The sequence below is a fragment of the Triturus cristatus genome, chromosome 4_1 (genome assembly GCF_964204655.1).
Source record: "Triturus cristatus chromosome 4_1, aTriCri1.1, whole genome shotgun sequence".
In the NCBI taxonomy this organism is placed as follows: domain Eukaryota; kingdom Metazoa; phylum Chordata; class Amphibia; order Caudata; family Salamandridae; genus Triturus; species Triturus cristatus.
Window position 1 is genome coordinate 539,603,838 of NC_140585.1, and position 18,734 is coordinate 539,622,571.

At 44.5% G+C, this 18,734-nt stretch overlaps 1 protein-coding gene across 37 annotated transcripts in view; it reads left to right on the plus strand.

Moving 5' to 3' along the window:
• The window catches only part of PPFIBP1 (PPFIB scaffold protein 1), a 1,024,139-nt gene that overhangs the window by 413,190 nt on the left and 592,215 nt on the right, over positions 1 to 18,734 (plus strand). For 21 of the 37 annotated variants that reach the window (XM_085652808.1, XM_085652812.1, XM_085652809.1 and 18 more), the window contains 2 exons: positions 12,342 to 12,403; positions 18,363 to 18,447. In XM_085652808.1, coding sequence (XP_085508934.1) covers positions 12,342 to 12,403; positions 18,363 to 18,447 — 147 coding nt within the window. The remainder of the gene's footprint in view (positions 1 to 12,341; positions 12,404 to 18,362; positions 18,448 to 18,734) is intronic. The other 16 variants (XM_085652838.1, XM_085652839.1, XM_085652810.1 and 13 more) reach the window with 1 other exon arrangement.

Genomic DNA, 18,734 nt, shown 5'->3' on the forward strand with positions numbered 1-18,734 from the left:
CTGCTGATGCTGAATCTCACTATAATTTAGCAGTTTTAGAGACCGTCTTTATCATTACTTTCGCTCAAGTTCTTCCTTGTGTATGGTCGTGGTGCTGGAATGCGTAGGGAAGCTAACCACCTAATAATAATTTCCAGGGATATAATTTCCAGCTATCTGCAGGACCCCTATTATTCAAAAGACTCAAGGCTTGAGTGTTACTTTTCATTTGTTTGAGTAGAAGAATTGAAAACTGTCATGTGCCTCTACCTAGCAGCAACACCTGGATGTTTGTGCTGGGCATGCGCATGCATGTGATTCTATTTGATCATGGGCATTCATCCCATTAGAAACCTTCTTTCGTGATAGTTTTAAATGTTACGGACATACAAGTTGTGGTCATCCAGTTCAAACGTTGGGAGTTGTTTGAGATTCTGCGTTGCATAGTTATTCAACTCATTTTCATGGCTTGGCTTGAAAGTGCATTTATCACCTGGCAGTTATGTGAGCATCACTAGAGAGGGGCTTTGGTTGGCACACATGTTGGGAATCAGGAGTATGTGTGCTTCTCGAACAAAGTGCTTGCCGTCTAAACAGCTGTGATCATTTTGTTTATTTTTTGAGCTAGCTAAGCTTGAACTTTCAAGGGTACACACATGGCATTGGAAGGCTATTAAAGTGTCTTAGGTAACTAAAAAATGTATGTTTTTCTCTTGCAGCTGCACAGATTGGAGGAGGGCAGTAATTATCCACCATGGACTTTTAGGTCTGGCTTGACAGTGCAACTGTCACCTGACCTTTATACTTACACCAATATTATTCTACATTCTGTTCCTATGTTGTTCACTTTAAATACATTTTTTTTAAAGCCAGACACTGTTGGCATTGACAATTCTGGTAGCTGTTGGAGGGGCCGCTCTCATAGTGGTATAGAAAAAGAATGTACCTCCATTCACAGAGGTCCATTGGTTCAAGTTAAATGAGGATGTTAAGTACTCATACCAATGTTAGCAAAGCAAAAAGAGACTACTCTTTTATCATTTTAGTAGGTATAAGTCTCTTTATACATTTAGTTTTTATTACAATCTGTTTCCTATGAGTAATCATTGTGATTTATTTTTATGATGTCTAAAATGCTCTGAATATTAGTTTGAGGAGAAGCATGCTTTGAGGATAATTGAGTTGTATAGGATTTTTCAAACCTAAAGATTAAAAGGCTGTCTGAGCTCTCAGGCCTTTGCCACTTGACCTACCTTAAACTAAGGATTATAGATGAAGTGGACCTCACTGCCGATTATTTTGTTACATCTAGCGCTTAAACTGGCATGACTGCTCTTCTCCACTCATTCATGCAACTCATCTGGATTCTGACATGGAGCGTCGTTGCATTATGTGCTGCACCATATTCACCATATTGCATTTACCATTGCTTCAGTATGGCTGTGTTTAAAAGGATGTAGTCTGTTTTGTTGGCTGTTGCAGCCTATGAGTAAAGTAATTTTGATTCCTTCCAGCACAATTGGTATGGTGTATAGTGGCATGTAAATGTTGCTTCTGGTTTTAATACCCTTGTTTTATCGAATGTCACTTTCACAGTCTCTATTTTTAAAGCAACATGTTTGTTTATATCCAGGACAAATGGGTAAGAACCTCTCTATTTTTTGTAATTTATCCTCAAATGTTACCAGTGACACAATTGGATGCCATTTAGTTAACATTTCTCAGCTGTCTCTGTGCCTGTTAACTTTTATTTTTTCAAAATGACAAACTATCAAATTGAAACCGATGTATTCTTTGTATAAAGGCATTTCACCATTGTCATAACAGCTTCTTCTATGACCAAAGGTTTCTGAAGCACACCTAGGCAGAGCTTATTGGGGAAACGTAATAGTGTGTTTTCCATTTCTTTACCTATTTGTCTTCCTGCAGTGCAAGGTAAAGGGAAAGTTACTGGAACAGAATTTGTCAAAATTAAGATATTTTGGAAGAATAAAAATGAAAAACAAATGTGAACTTAATATGTATTCTGAGTAGATTTTTCCAGTCCGCTCTTTGCTTACAATAGACATCTGAGTGAGCAAATCTTTGCCTCATAATTCTCAGGGGGCATTAAAAATACATTTGTAGAATGTGCTGGAAAATGCCTCTAAAAACAACTTTTTCCTGTGTGCTCAGCTCTAGACCCACGATTGCTAGCGAGATGATTTGTATTTACCAGTGATTAAATCGTGAACAGTAGAGACATAAAGGATAGTTTGTTCAGTGGCTGCTAGTGACTCAAAATTGTGGGATCTAAACCCCTATCCGAATTTGAAGAAAATTGACGAAAGCCAACCATCTAAAGACTGATTCCCTGCGATTATTGGAGGGTAAGTAGGTGTTTGTGATGGCGTGGATGAGAGCTAGAGAGTCATGTGTTTAAAAAATAGAAGTGCAAAAGGTGTATTTTAGAGCCCATTTTGCCCAAGAAACTAGTTAAAAAAACAATAGGTGAGTATGAACCAGGAGACCTTTGAAATGCAGTGCACATGGTCCATTGCACAGCTCCTAAAGGGAAGCATTGTAGTGAAAAGAGACCTAAATCTGGCGTGGGGCGGTTGCCTTGACTGCTCCAACAACCAAGACAAAGTTCAGAGAGCCACCAGTAAATCCCTACAATTCATACTTGCTGAAAAAGGCCTAGTGGATTCCTGGAAATACATGCACAGAACTGAAAGGGACTTCTTCTTCTCCATCTCTCACAGAACATATACCAGTATACATTGTTTTGATGTCTAAAAAATAATTTAGCGAAGAGTGGATGGAAAAGTTGGAGCTATTGCCCTGTCAGACCATGTGCACATGCTGGTAGAGGGAAGGTGAGGACCCATTGATGGAGAGCAGGGAGATGCAGACTCAACAAATACCTTCTTAGGGAGCCGATCAATCTTACAGAACTCCATACCAAGAAAGTCTAATTCCTATACATACAAGGTAGAAAACCTAACAGTTAATGAAGTTTGATGCACTAAAGGCCTACATCACAGGGATCTTGAAAGTCATGGATGCTCAAAAAACCTAGAGAGCAGCTAGTAGAATGTGATAAGAGTTTGGGAATTGGGATTCCAATAAAAATCTAATAAAACCCATACTACTCTGCCGAAAGTATGGCAAATAACAGGGCAGCACAGGTTCCTTTAACTATATTTGAAACTACTAAAGGTGAGTGAACGCTTCTAATACTAATACACAAATTCCATGCTAAAAGCAGTAAAACAGATAGATTGCTGACCCTACAATTTAAAACCAGGCAGGTGGTCTTTTCCAGTTCAAGGACTGAAAATGGCTGGCTCATCATCGTGGAGAAAAGCACATAGATGGTGATGCATTATGTAAAGCTAATGATCTCCCCAAAAATTCAGTATACACCAGGTAAGCAAAGTCGTCTCCATGGAACTCTCATCTGGGAGTGGCATGTGAGAAAATAATTAATTGCAGTTGTACTAATCGTATATGCTTCTGTTACTGATGCACGTTTTGGACTCAAGTGTCTCCTTCCTTGTAGTCCTCCCTACAACTTAAAACCAGGCAGGTGACATAAATTTGCAATACAGTGAAACAAATAAAGGGTGAGGAGGGGAATTGGGAAGCCTTCTTGCATTTCTATCAGCAACTTTACAGTAAGGAACAGGAAGACAACGCAGAGGGAAAAGCATATTTACTTAAATGCTCACTACTCCATCCAACAGAGCAAAAAGAGTATTTAGAATAGTCCATAGAAAAGGAAGAATCTCAGTTTGCCATGAAAACCTTAAAATAAGGGAAAGCCATGAATCAGATGGATTTTAAGAAATGCTGTACAGAGCCCTAGGAGAAACACTGCTGATAGTACTGGCTGAATTTCTAACCTGTTTAGGCCAGTATCAGGAGTCACACCATTGATAAGAGGACCTGACATCACTCTAGTTTAAGGGCAGTCTGTTTATTGGATTTTCACTCCTCAGGAACTTTGCCTGGTTTTAAAATTAAACACCAAACTGTTCACTAAAATACGAGCAAACAGGCTTGATAAATATATGCCAGGTCTTATTGCTTCAAACCAATCTGGGTTCATTAGGAGACACCAGACCCATAATAATGTTCTGCGAGCCACCCATCCAATAGAAGAGGTGAATTAAAAGAATATACCAGGTTGTGTGGTCAGTCTGGATGTTGAAAATGTGTTTGATGGTGTCAGTTGTATCTTTATGGCAATGGCAGTGCATAAATTCGGACTTGGTACACGATTCTGCAGCTAGATGCTTGGTAGTTATAAATGCCTGATAGCAGGAGTCCTGATGAATGGAAACAAGCGAGACGAAAGACAGCTACGAGACAGCCTTGAGACAGCTACAAAGGGGTATATGGCCAATGCTTCCCTCTTGTCTCTATTAATTGCTCTGTCTCTTGGATCGTTAGATGCAACAATACGGGATGCCCTTGATATTCAAGACATAAAATTTGGGGAGATCAGCATCAAATGTGCTTTTTCACTGTTGATGTATTTCTGACCATCGCAAAGTCTGAGAGGTCATTGGGGGTGATAATTTTGAGGTTCTGGAGTGAGCAGCTTTATTCAAAATAAACAGAGCTAAATCCAAAATTCTGAATACCTTCTGGGGAGACTAGATTGCTGCAAGGTAAATTTTCCCTTAGATGGTCAAAGCAGCATATCTTTCTTCTTCACATAAATGTCACCCCTAGATTACACACAATGTTCAAAGCAAACTGGCCACCTTTTAAAGAAGGAGCTCCTGACTGACCTGGATAGATGGAGTGCTGTTTCTCTTTCCTGGCTGGGGAAAAACACCACAGTAAAAATGTATGTTTTGCTGGACCTCTTCTGTCTCTTTTAGAGAATGCCAATCCCGACCTTAAAAGACGAAGTCATGTCCTTGCAGAAGAGAAAATAGTGGCTTATGTATAGGGAGGCAAGAAAGCTAAAAACCTCTAAATGATCATGGCAGCACCTCTAGCCAAAGGGGCTTATTCGGACAGTTGGAGATATTAGTCATCACACACACAGATTCTACAAGGTTGTGTATTTGTGCGAGACAGATAAAAAAGGAGTGATTATCAACAGAACGTTGATGGACGGTCTCTTTGGGATGTACTGTGGATGCCCAAATGATTTAGGCACACACGTGCATATATGAGTGATATAGTGGGTACACTGATGAGGACCTGAGATGAAGTAGGAAAACTGGGATTGAATACTTTCCCATCCCCCTAGACACATATCCATCATAACCACAACTTTACTCCAGCTATGCTGGGACAAGCATATTCGAAGATGGCAAGACGGAGAATGCCACATACTAAGCAATCTATTTCACAGAGTAGAGTTTAAATCCTTACAGCTGTGCAAAGTGGAGTTTGTACGTACAGAACTAGATCAATTGGCATATGCTCGGGTAAAGCATTGGGCTATGCAACCTGTCATAAAGTTCATGGCAACAAGAGATTTAGCTGATTTTTGGCTCTCATTCAGCTGTTGGACCAGCTGGGAACTACATCCAAGGCATGTTATGGGGTGTGGGGATTAGTTAAATGAGCTGAGGCACAATATGAATCTATGATGCACACAGCATGTTTGCAACATTTCAATAGTTTCTTGTCCTAATAAAATTATTTTCAAACCTAAACACAATAGGTTAAGACAAGCAATTCTGGAGTATCTGAAATAGTAAATTACTTGAAAGAAAGAGTCACAGCTCACCTCACGCTCTTCCATATTGCATGTTTGCACACACTGACTAGAATGAGTGTACACAAAATACAAGGCGAGTCGAGAGGCAGGAGATATGGTCAATCACTCAGTGGATTAAAATAATGCCAACGAGCGAATGGCCCTGTTTTAACTCCTGAATCCATAATGCTCGAATTTACATGGAAATGGCCATAAGCCAGCCTATGGAGGTTGCTGCCAAACCAGGGAAGTCAATCCAGTGTCTCACCGTGAGGCAACTAAGCAGTCCTTCAGATACATGGTAGGGGCTGAGGTCTCTGTCATCCAGCTCGCTGATCGAGCATGTGTTACTTCACACACAAGATGTGTAGCGTATGTACATCTAACTGCCCCAGCTAAGGTTGTCGGCCAAATTGATATGAACATGTACAGTTTTGATTCACAGCACCAGAGAGCATCCCGCTTCTCATCTGAGTACTTTGCAGCGCTGTTCCTTGAGGGCCACACCATCTCCTCTCTGCGCAGCCCTGCTGCTATACATTTCTAGTACGACGTGCATTGACTTATAGTGACATAACTCACATCAAGTGACTTCCTTGGGCGCAGTTACTGTCTCTAAATATAATATAGAAATAAAACAAATATGGGGCAATGCATAATGACTGACAGGTGGTGGGGTACCAGCCAGATGCTCTTTGCAGCTAGCTACCACTGGACACAGCTTGTAGTGTTTCTATGCAGTGCTGCCGTTCGAAAGACAGGAAACATTTCTGCACATTGAGATGCCAGCACCATTAGTGTAGTTGTTTTTAAGTAGAATTTTTCAATCTTTGTAACAGAAGTGCAGCACATGCGCTTGACTTGAGTGGTAGTCAGTGAGAACCTGGCTGAATGGCTGACAAAAAAAAAAACCTGTAAAATGTTTTAGGGATAAGGAGTCGGATCCCGCGGCAGAAAATAGATGGTTTTGCTTGCTTGGTGTGTTCAGCATGAGCTGGTGTATTCAGGTATGAAAAAATATTGACAAATTTGCCACTCTGTCTCCCAAGCATTGCTGCTGCAATCTGATGTTTTTTTAAATTTGATTTTGGGAATGAAAACACTCCCTTATCCTGAGTATGTAGAAAAGTAAAGTTCATGCTCCGGCAAAAAGATTTTTTTTTACCCTGGGTGAGAACAGTGTGGAGGCTACAGCTGAAAGGTTAATAGGCTTCTGCCCAATAGGCTGATGGATAGAGCGTTCACTCAATGTGCCAGTAATCTGAACCTGGAAGTAATAGAGTGGCTGATTGACTGCCACTGCCTCTGGATCAGATGGCAGATGGATGTGTGTTGAGTAAAGGATCATAAAACTCCAAAATATTACCAGGAAGTGCAGTTTTCTAATTTACTAAAGGTCCATTGTCCAGACAGTTTCAGTTTGAAGCCCTTGCTGTTCAGTGTGCTGTCCTTTGTTTTTATGTTAGTGTTTTATCTCATGAATACGGTGCTATATTAATACATTAGTTTGTGTCAAATTTTTATTAAATTTTTACAACATGTGCACAGAAGAGGTAGATACATACATAGTAATAGATTTCAGTCATCGGTGCACTATCTTCAATCTGCATTAGTAAGGGTAAGCCTCAGATGTTTGGTGACTGGCTCATATGAACAACAAACAATGCTAACCCGGTGTGGGAGGGGAAGAAGAGTGGTGGGGGACGGGGCATTAGTACGCCAGGGGGGTATACCTAGGGTGATTATACCTTCTAGGCTGCACTGTGTGAATCCTTCATCTGCGGGGCTCCTCTCTGCAGGCATCGAGTCGCGTGTCGGAGTCGTTGGGTGCTTCTTGGTCACTTTGGGGTCATGATATCAAATCAGGCGGGTTGTTCGCGTAAGTCCTAATCAGGCCATTAGCATCCTATCGGGATCCAAGAAGAGAGGGGAAATCCTCCCAGAAGGGACGAGTATGGTAGGGGGGGGGGCTTGCCAGAGTATGGTGTCTTGCGAGTATTGCAGGGGCTGCTATGAGCAGATCTGGGGTTTGGCTGTCACAGAAAAGGCTAGATGCCGTGGAACTGAGCTGAGTCTGGTTTCGCACGTCGGGAAGAAGGATCGTCTGGAGGGAGGGGAGGGGGCGCCGGTGCCCCCTGTGTTTGCCACTGTTCCCCTATTAACCCTAGATGTGAATGTCAACCGTATTGCCACAGTAGTCTCTGTACCCTCAGCAGTCTCCTTCAGTTTTTGGAGGTGGGTAAGAGCCATCTGGTCAGCATTTAAAGTAGAGGAACTGTGAGTGGGGGGGATGCAGCAGCCCGCAGGGTCCTGTCAGTGTGCCAGGGAGGGGGGAGGCGATGGGGGGGTGGAGTTTATGGGGGGGTTGAGAGGGTCGGGGAAGGTAGGGGATAGGAAGGAGAGAGGGGAGAGAAGAGGGAGGATGGGAGAGGGAAGATAGTAAATAGGTGGAGGAGTAGAAGTAGTGTCCGAGATTTTCATATCTGTGTCACCGGTTAATGTGGAGGGGTGAGATTGGTGTGTGCAAAGGAATTGCAGAGTCAATAATCATGAGGATTGCGTATTGAAGAGTGTGTGGAAGTGGGGACCATGAGTCCACAGCTGTGCACAGATAATGGTGTTGTGGTTTTGTGTGGGGAGACATAAGGGGTAGAGGAGCTGCAGCAAATAAATTAAGTGAGGTGCTACATTGCGGATGATGGTGATGGTGGCTATGGTGCAGGCCCTAAGCCTGGGGCAGAAGGAGACTCTGGCCTCCCTACATAGTGTTGAGGTTCTTCATTGGTTATCTCTGTGCGCAAGAAGGGAGTCCAAGTCTGTAGGAATAGGTCAGATTGGTCCTGCAGATTGTAGATGACCCGTTTGTAGGAGGTGGTTTGGACCATGGCTACCAGCCATGACTCCTGCATCAGTGGGGCCTTAGCCCTCCATTGGCGCAATATGCAGAGTTTGGCCGTGGCCATTGCCGTATGGAGGAGGCAGTGTTGAGGTCTTGATAATTCTGGCGATCACTGCCGATCATGCAGGAGGAACTCCCGGGGGGGGTGGGGTGGGGGGGTTATGGAGGAGGGGGGAGTCTGGAACGGCAAGTGGAGAGGCATGGAGGTGCTCAAGGTCCGACCCACGTACTCGCAGAAGGACTGTACTGAGGGGCATTCACATATGACTTGTTGTGTCACAGCTGGTGTTTGTGCGTTTCCAACAGTTGGCGTGCCCTAGAAGACCCGCTCTGTGGAGTTTCATGGGAGTCCAGTACAAGTCCTGTGGGACTTTGAAAAGGCTAAATTTCATCTGTGCCTCCCTGGCGCCCTTGTTTAGGGCTTCTAAAATGTCCACCTCTTCGTCTTCCTCTTATGAGACCGATAGCCGTGATTGCCACCTGGTACATAGCGTCTGCGACGGAGGTTTCGAGAAGAGATGGGACAAGAGTACTCCATACAGGCCAGTCATTACCCCTTTGTGTCCCCCCCACGTTGAGAGATATGTTACCACCGGCGACGTGGGTAGAGACCACGGGTAGGGCCCCAGGCATTGCCTCAGACAGTGCTGCAGTTGGGTAGGTTTCCTGTACTGCGCCGTGGGGAGACTAAACTCTTCGCCCAGTTGCGTCAGTGTTTTCAGGGAGCCATTGCCGATAAGCTGACAGAGTGTGTGGATGCCCGCCGCCAGCCATGCGGGCCACAACAGGTCTCTTTCGCCTATTCGTATGGCGGCGTTACACCATATGGGAGCTTTCTTGTGTAGCCGGGGGTGCGAACCCAGTAGTCGGTGCACTCTATACCAGGCCTTGCACAAGGCGGATGATATCGGGTGGTTGGTGTGTCGTGTCTGGGGCCCTGTCACGTATAGGGCAGATAGCCCTGTCTCAGCTGAAAGCAAGTGGCGCTCCAACGCCACCCATTGTGGCATGTTCGGAGTCTATGGCAGTAAGTACACAAGATGGGAGAGATGCAGAGCCGGGGCATAGAGTTCTACCGAGGGGAGACTCAGTCCCCCGTTAGTGCGGCGGGCTTGCTGCTTGGACGCAGCTATGCGGGGTTTCGAGATTCCCCATACAAATGATCTAATCCTGGAGTCTATCTGTTGCAGGGTGGTGAGGGGTATCTGCATAAGGAGCATACCCAGTGTATAGTTGAAGTGCGGGATAGATACCATGCGGACGGCCTGCACTCTGCCCCAAATAGAGAGTCCCGATATCTTCTATTTCTCAAAATCACAGTGTATCTGAGTGATCAGTGGGTTTAGGTTGTCCTGAACCATTCCTGCTAGGCCTTTATTCACTAGGATACCCAGATATTTTAGGTACAAGTGTTGCCGGTAGAATGGAAATCTATGGATATCCGCCTTTCGTAGTCTCATCGGAAATGGGAAGTTATCCCAATTGATGTTCTATCCAGAGAGGGAGGAGAAGTCAATGATTTGGAGCAGAGACTGTAATGAGCGGTGCAGGTCTGTGAGGGTGAGCAGAATGTCGTCCACATAGAGGTACAGTTTAGATTCACCAACTGGAAGGCGTACGCCCTTGATGTTGGCCGAGTTGCGCATTGGTGGCAAACAGTGGTTCCATGGCTAGAGGAGTGGCGAGAGGGGGCAACCCTGGCGTGTTCCTCTGCGAATTGGGAAAGGATCGGATAGGAAACTCCTGCCAGTTTAAATATGTTGGAGTCAATCTGCTCCAGCCTAAGACCTACCTAGAAGATTTCCTGAAGAATGCGGTCCATGGTCACATCTGGTGCAGGGGCCGTTGAGGGTGCGGGTGGACCGCTCGCCGAGGGGGTCGGTGTTTGGTGCGTGGTTGCTTGAGTGCCTCTGTGAAGAGAAGCTGTCTGAAGGACTTACTCCCAGGCTTCGCTGCAGACATCCGCACCGTTTTGCGATGTTGGTCCCAGTGCTGTTATATAGATTCACTCACTGTCCGGGGGTGAGACAGATTATGGGCCAGCACACAGTAGAGCGTATCCCCATGGTCAGGGGGGGGGGGGGGCAGCGTATAGGTCACTCCCTATAAGGCTCGCCGTCTGGTAGTGGGCTGTTTCGCAGCTTCTCCAGGTCGAAGAGGAAAGAGTATTTGACGGTACCCCTGACGTTGGCACCCCTATGGTGGGCTTCCCCATCTGTTACGCAGGAAAGGGATCACGGTGTTAATGCTACTGTGCTCCCTCACCTCCACAGTTATGGTTTTTTGCACCAGGATCAGAGTCCATGGGCTTTCCTGGGTTTGTGCCCCTCCGTCGTGGCGATTAGAGCAGGCGGCTTGTGGCCCCTTGCCATCTGAAGGGGGTTGGGGGTACTTTCCCCATTCCGCTATTGTGCTGCCTCGGTATTCAGTGCTGGCCCCCTGACATCTGGGGGGGCTTTGTGGAAGACAGTTTGCGGCCTCGTATCAGCTGGGTGTCCAGATACGGTGTCGCCGATGCCGGCGTCTCCTGATGGGCCCATCGGGAATAGGGCACACTTCTGCGCACAGGGGTCTGTCCCAAATACGCAACAGTCGCCCAGCAGGGCGTCAATATCAAGATCGGCCCGGTGGGGCTGCAACTCAGCAGCGGAGGGCGGGGCTGAATAGCTACCTCAGGCCGAAGGTTCTGTTATGCCTCAAGACCCAGCGTTCGCCCCTCATGAAATCTTCCCCGCATGGTGGTCGCCATGCGGAGTGCTCCCCTGCCAAGGATTTGAGAGATACAGGCCCTCTGCCGCCTCCAGGACGCTGCAGCCACCACTCTGAGACTCGTTCGGAGCGGAACTCTGCTGCTAGGCGGGCATCTCCATTCGTGGCCAGACCATGCCCCCATTAATAAATTTCGGATCTTATAAGTACTTTATCCACTGCATTAGGATTTTGCCACAACCACAGTTGGGAAAACTGTGTAATCCTACACAACTCACTTTTATCTATGTACTTTGGAAAGCATTTTACATTTTTTATGAGGACCCCATGATTTGTTGATATCACAGAATTGCTAGTTCTCAAGTTGCCGCTGAGCCTATACTTGCCCTTGGGAAAATTGGCAGAAAACCGTTGATGCTGTAGTGTCTAAGGTGGTAGTTGTTGCATCAGTACGGTAGTGGTATGGAGTAGTTAAGATGTCCAAGTTCTTGGGTTGTCCCAACTACATGAGGTACTCCTTGAAAGAAGATGAGTGTGGATGGTTTAGGGACAACTCTCCACTATTCCTGTGCTGTGTCAGTGGTAGTTACAGGGCCCGCACTATGTGAATTTGTGAGCCTTAAGTACTGTTCTTCTCATCTGCTACTCTGTCAGGTCTCTCACCAAGACAGCTTGCCCCTCATTAAATAAGGGAGACAAAGACCTTTGTATTTTTCTTCAAGCATACTTCAGTGTATTTGAGTCTAGTACTTTGTGCATTGGCTGTGTTTGGCAGCATTTTCTACGCACTTGGAAGTGTGGGTATTAGGCACAGATAACTGAAACGCAAGTTTCAGACAGACATCCTAGATGACCTTTTTGGAAAACGTAGGCCCCCCGTTGTTGAAAGAAAAGCTCCAGATAATAACACACAAATATATAAAGAGCTCTAAATGAGAAGTGTAATTTATTGCTTCATATTAAGCTGTCATTATGTTGTCACTGACAAGAACAAAAAAGCCATATTGTCAGAAGAAAGTAATTTTGTTTGTTTTGTTATTCCTTTAGATCTTGAGGTATTAAAAATGAAGAGGGCAATGGAATCTCTAATGGCTGCAAATGAAGAAAAGGTAGAAAAACATAAATGCTAAACATTGTGTGAATTTTTATTGTTTTTTGATGCTGCTTTACTATTTTCCCAGGAGACGCATTCTTGACTGCATCATTTTAAGGAAACTAAAAGGATTTGGGTTCCAAATATGATTTGTGAAACAGGTGGGAGTAGCAAAAGATCTCACAATGGGTCTTTTCATCAGACACAAACAGGCTTTCAAATATTTCTTTTGATGTTTTTCCTCCTTTGAAAGCTTGAGACTAAGCTATGTGTTGTATTCTCTATTTGTTCATCCCATTTCTTATCCCTTCTTAATATACAACCTTTACCCCCTTCTTCTTCTTCTTGGTTCCCTCCTTTGTTTAGAATGTTGTGTGGTTGAGGCTATTTGGCAGTTAGTGAAAAGAGCGGATACTGTGCAAAGAAAGAACCGCTTGGTGGTGTTAATAAACTTCCTGCTCAACACTCAATGAAGATTTATGTATTTTAATTCTGTGGCTTGATCAGTGTCACTAGGGTCATGACGTCCAAAGTATGTAGCAGTGTTATCTAACTAGGAGACATTAAAAAAGGAAATTATGTAGCATAATGTCTGGTAAATTGAGTTGAAACATTTTTTGTTGAAATATGCATCAAATTATGTGGCAATGTCAGTAACACCAGAATTGTCCAATAAACGCCACAGCACTGCATAATTCTACTGGCACCGATTATTGTCATTGTTTTATGAACAATCCATTCATGAAAGATAAACAAAATCTAAATAGTCTACTTTCCCAACAGTGCCCATTTGTATCTGCACCTTAAAGGGAACCGCTTTAGCAATCTTTTCTACAGACCGAATGTGTTTAATAACTCTACAGTTTTAAAAGCCCTTTTCCCAATCTTTTTATTAAAGTTTTACAATAACAAACTGTCACCAAGCATCGCATCATGTAGGTGGTCAAGCCCAAGGAAATGTTATCTATAAAACAGTATAGCAACTGTTAAGATTTCATCTGTAGCAGACCACAATCTAAATAAGATATCTTCACGATGATTGCCAACCTTGGTTTACCTCATGCCATGCCGCTGTATTGTTTTCATGTTAACCATATTTCTCCTTTTATATGTGTGTTTGGTCAGCATGCACCAGTCCACATTTTCATTCACTTCCTTATGTAAGATAGGGGAGATGGCCATAGAGACTGCCAGTGTTCATTTTTGCCACTGTGAGTCCCAGACTACACAGTATCTTAAACTTTTTTTGATGGGATCTCTTACTCCCATATGTTCAAGAGAAAGTTTCACTGTTTGATCGTCAGGGAAGTCTGCATCCTGAATCAAGTACACCTGTACGTCCTATCACCTGGTGTTTGTATTTGGGCTTTGTCTCCCTAGTCATATGAAGTGTGCCCTCATGAAGGTGATCTGGGAACATGCAGCAAGCTGTGTATCACTGAACATTGTCAGAAATTTAGCAAGTTCTGCTTGAAGTTGAGGGTGTTGACCTGCTCCCCCCTCTTATGGCTGTTTCCGCATCAGATCCTCGATATGGTCCAAGGCTTCCTGTAAGTTGAAGCAGAAGCACAAAAAGGGGAAAGTGGGATTCATCCCAGTCCCTCCACTCTCTACCAGAGAAGTCACAACGAGGTCATGGAGCCTCAGTCTCACTCCCGATGCCCCTTAGAGAAGTTTATTCCTCAGCCGATCCTGTTGCACGCCCAGTTGCCCATGCTATAGGTAATGTTGCAACAGATTGAGGCCATTAAAAAGGCACTTTTCCTTGTCGCTCAGGCACGGTTTTGGGCCCTGATATCTGCAGAGGCCTCCAGTTTATTCTCAGTGCTATCTGTGCCGCCAGAACTCATCACTGTTCCTGCCTCAGCTTCGGTGCTCACTTCCTCATTGGCACTGCAATCACGCTGGTCCCTTCCACCTTGCCGTTACCTTAAAAGCATTAGTACCAAAAGTCATGTCTGACTGTGAGCCGATCTCATCTCAGCCTTGACCCTGGTCCTGGCCTGATTCCGGCCCCGGTCCCCGTACAATCGGATTCGGATAGAATGATACCTTTTCCACAGAGTGGCTCTCCAACACTCCCAGTAGCTTTCCAGTTCTGACCCTGACCAAAGTCAACCAGCCTTTGAAGAGAAGATGAAGAGGATGAAAATTATTTACTCCCATACTGTGATGAAGACAATCTTTTCATGGATTTAAAGGAGGCAAGTGGGTTGGAGACTTCCCGGATACCTCTCCATCCCAAAGCCATTGGTGGAGAGCAGTGCTTCCTTCTATATGGTGATACACTATGAAAGTGAAGACAAATGTTTGCACTCAAGGTATACAGCCATTCTATGAGATCCTGACTAACACATTACTGGATACCTGAGATAAGCCTTGTTCTTGCTCACTGGTGAAAAGGCAGGGAGTCAGCCCCACAGACCGTACTAGGCGACCCCCACTCCAGAAACCACACTTCTGGTGGTCCAAGATTCCACCAGCCGGGTAGACCACAATTCTTTCCATATGACTACCAAAAACCTACTCCCTACCCCGCCACCCCCCTTGAGCAAGAGTGTTGGAGAATTGAGGCATTCAGGAAAAAATGTTTTATCCACCAGCCTAGCTTTGCGGTTCAGTTAATGCCAGCTGTTGATTATGATATTTTCATGCTCCCTAGGGCGTGGGTAGTTAGTTCTTGCCTGCACTCCCTAACAAATTTCAGGCCTCCCTGGCTCAAGGCATCCAGCATGGTCGGGATGTAGAAAAATAAGTCAATATCTGATCTGGACCCTTCTAACTGGTTGGGCAGGGCAGTTGGAACTAGTGACGTGCTTCAATGTCACGCATAGATGAAATCCCCAGGCTTCTCTGCTCTGGAGATGTGCAGGCATCACTCATGGTTATGCCTTTTAGTGGGTGTCACCCTTTCAAGAGAAGGCTGGTTCTGCCCTGGAATTCTTTTTTGATCACTTTTATTGTTTTGACCATAAACACCAGCACATCAGCATTGGACCCTAAGGATAACAATTCACAGCCAAATACATGATTATTCCGTAATGTCCGACCCCTTAAGGTACAAATAGATATATACATTGTACACATAACATTGACTACTCCATGGCATCCAACCATTTGCCCCACACCCTGCAGTACTTCTTTGGACAACCTCACGCTTCGTACATGTTTTTTTCCTGTGGGGCACACCAGTCCACCCCCCTCCACCATCTCCCAGAGCAAGGCGGATTTGGACACTTCCAGGATGCAGCTATGTCTCGCTTGGCCACGGCCATTGCCGTATTGGAAAATAATTTTACATTCCTAGGCCCATCCGTAATTTCGAGGAGAGAATGTCATAGGTCATGAGGAACTTCCCACCCCAAGATTTCTGTAAGCTCTTCTTCAATGTCACCCCATAACCTTGACAAATGGGGACATTTCCATAACACGTGGAACAAATCAGCCGGGTCATGGCCGCACCTCGTGCAGGAAGCGCTTGGGTAAAAGCCAGCCCGATGGAGGCGTACCGGGGTGAGGTAGGCGGCGTGCAAGTAGTATAGTTGGATCAAGCGGAGTTTAGCTGATGCCGTAACCGTCTTGGGTGCCATGAGAGCATCACGCTTTTGTGGCAGCAGCATCTTTAACAGCTAGTTGCTGTTTTGGGAAGACCACCAAACTTTGAAACTGTGGGGCTGACATTGGTGTATGGTTGTGTGAGTCATAGCTGCCTTTGGAATCTATTGGCCCAAGTTCTGTTTGCCCTGGTTCCAGATGACGGAATGGTGCTTTGGACTTGCAGGAAACCTGCTTTCATGTACTCGTCCTTCAGTCCCCCCGAATCTATTTGCGGTTCAGGGTATGCCAAAAGAAAATTCAATTTGCTGTGTAACCCTTTGGCCTCATTGGTGCTCCTCTTTTGTTCTCGAAAGTGATGGAGGTGGCCACACCACACCTTCAGAGGTTGGCATTACATTTTTTCTCCTACCTCGAAATCTGGCTGTCAGTCAGTCATAGACCTCCTGGGGTATGAGATATAGGTATTTGAAATAGGTATAGCTGGTCAAATTCAGTGGTTTTGTAGGTTTAAAACTGTAAGTTTTTTAACTGCCACTTTCATCTAACTATAACATCCCTTCAACCTTTGTTTTTTCAGTGTACAGTGTCGTGTGTGTCACCCATCCCTAAATTCACCCATACCTCCCTTTACTGAACCCTAAAATTTTCTTTACCTCCCTTTATCTCTACCTACTCCTAACTCACTCCTAAACCATACCCTTCAATCCCTTTATCTCTAACCACTACTAAACCCTAATATCACCCTTCCCTTCCTTTACCTGTACCCATCCCTAAACCCTAAAATCGCCCTTACCTCCTTTAACTTCTACCCATACCTAAACCACCTATTTTTTAATATAACATAAAAATTGTTATGTTAGTAGAGCTACTTTCTTTTGTAGAGCTACTTTCTTTTGTGGTACTTACCTGGCATTGGGACACGTGTGTGACTGGTGTGGCACCAGTAATGTTGTGCCATTACAGTCTAAACTGTCTGATGTCTTGCTTGTTTGATCTCTGGTTAAACAAGGACTTACAGTATACACCATTAAAGGTTATTTGTGAGCCCTTTCGATCCTTTGCGTTTGCAGAACCAGCCGTCCTTGTTTAAATCACCTGTTGAAGTTTATAAAAGGTTTGACATAAACCTTTCCCTCCAAACCCTTTGTTATGCCACAGTGGGATCTCAGTGTAGTCCTCTCTTTTTTCATATGCACGCCCTTTGAGCCAATGCACAGCTGTCCACTAAGTCTCCCGACTTTGAAGACTGTATTCCTTGTTGTAATACCTTCAGCTCATCTCATGAGGGAGCTCTGAACTCTCTTGGTGCAGCTCCATTGGCAGGATCCTTGAACTTTTACTTTGATTGTGCTAAAGGCTATCATGGTGACCATCATCTTTTTGTGGGTGTCCCTGTGGCAAAGAAAGGCAAGGCAGTCAACCAAAGAACTTTGTTAATGTGAATAGTCCATTCCTCCAGGGCCAAGGCTGCTATCACTGTGTTGGTACGCTAAGGGCCTGTTCTTGATATCGGTTAGGCTGCATCTTCGGCATTGGTGCACAGATTCACAAAGCACTACTGCCTTGACAGCCAGGTATGACAAGAAGGGCATTGCGCCCGTTTGGTTCTGCAGAACTTTAGATCTGAGCCAATCCACAGACCCATCACCTTGGGAGGTCCTACTTTGCTAACTATTCTAAAGCTGAGGTAACTGCAGTTAGAAGTATCCATCTCACTTACCTTTTGTAATTCTTTCTGGTGAATGCTCTATCTAACTGCAAATGTGCGACTGCCCTTCCTCTTCCCCATTCTGTGGAATGGTCTCTTTTCGAATATAAGAAGGTCCCAATTTCTTAATCTTCAAGCTTGTACTTCTGATTGTTGGGCTCCACATCAGAGGGAGCGGGCAGAGTCAGGAAAGAAACTGGCGTCTGTGCCTGCCCGAAGTGTCAGGCCAGGTCCTCCCTGAACCACAACACAAGCAACTCAAGACTGTTATCAGCCTTATTGAGCTCTTCAGCCTGGTGTAGCTTGATTCCAGTGGCAATTGACTTCCGAGTTAAATTGTATACGGATTGATTTTTATTTTTTTTATTGTATCTTCTTGGGAGAACTACATCTTGCCTCACTTTTATTTTGTATGCGGACGAGGAAGTTGAGGAGAGTGTTTTTAAGGAAAAACCTTGCCCCGAGTCAGACTAGCTTTCTGTAAACAGTTGAGCCTTGGTCAGGGTTACGTTTGCCGGAGAGTCCTAGAAAAGATCTAACTAAAGTTTGGTAACCTATTGAAGGGACCCATTTGTTTAGTTTCATTACTGAGAAAGTTAAATGCAAGCACATTAGTTAAATAAAACTTTATGATGTGATCTGTTCGATAAGATAGTAATTTAATAGTTTAATCTTACCTCACGGACATTTGTTATTTGCTTTTTTTCAGGATCGAAAGATAGAAGATTTACGGCAGTGCCTGAACAGATATAAAAAAGTGCAAGATATGGTAATTTCCGCTCAAGGTAAAAAAGGTACAGTTGAGCTTGAAATACTGCATTTCAAGGTGCTGTGCTTACTATTGATTCCTTCTTTGTTTGTTTATGCAATATTATAGTTCAGCGCAGACCATACTATTTTATTGTTTATGATATGGCTTTTGAATGCGTCTGTGGAATGTTTAGTTGTGAGTCCAATCCAACCACTCTGCTAAAGTTGCTAGTATGACACTGTTACTACAGGCTCGGCCACTATTTAGTTTTTTCTTCTGAGTAACAGGCACAGTTGTAAGTGTGACTCTTCCTATTGCGACAAGGTGTTC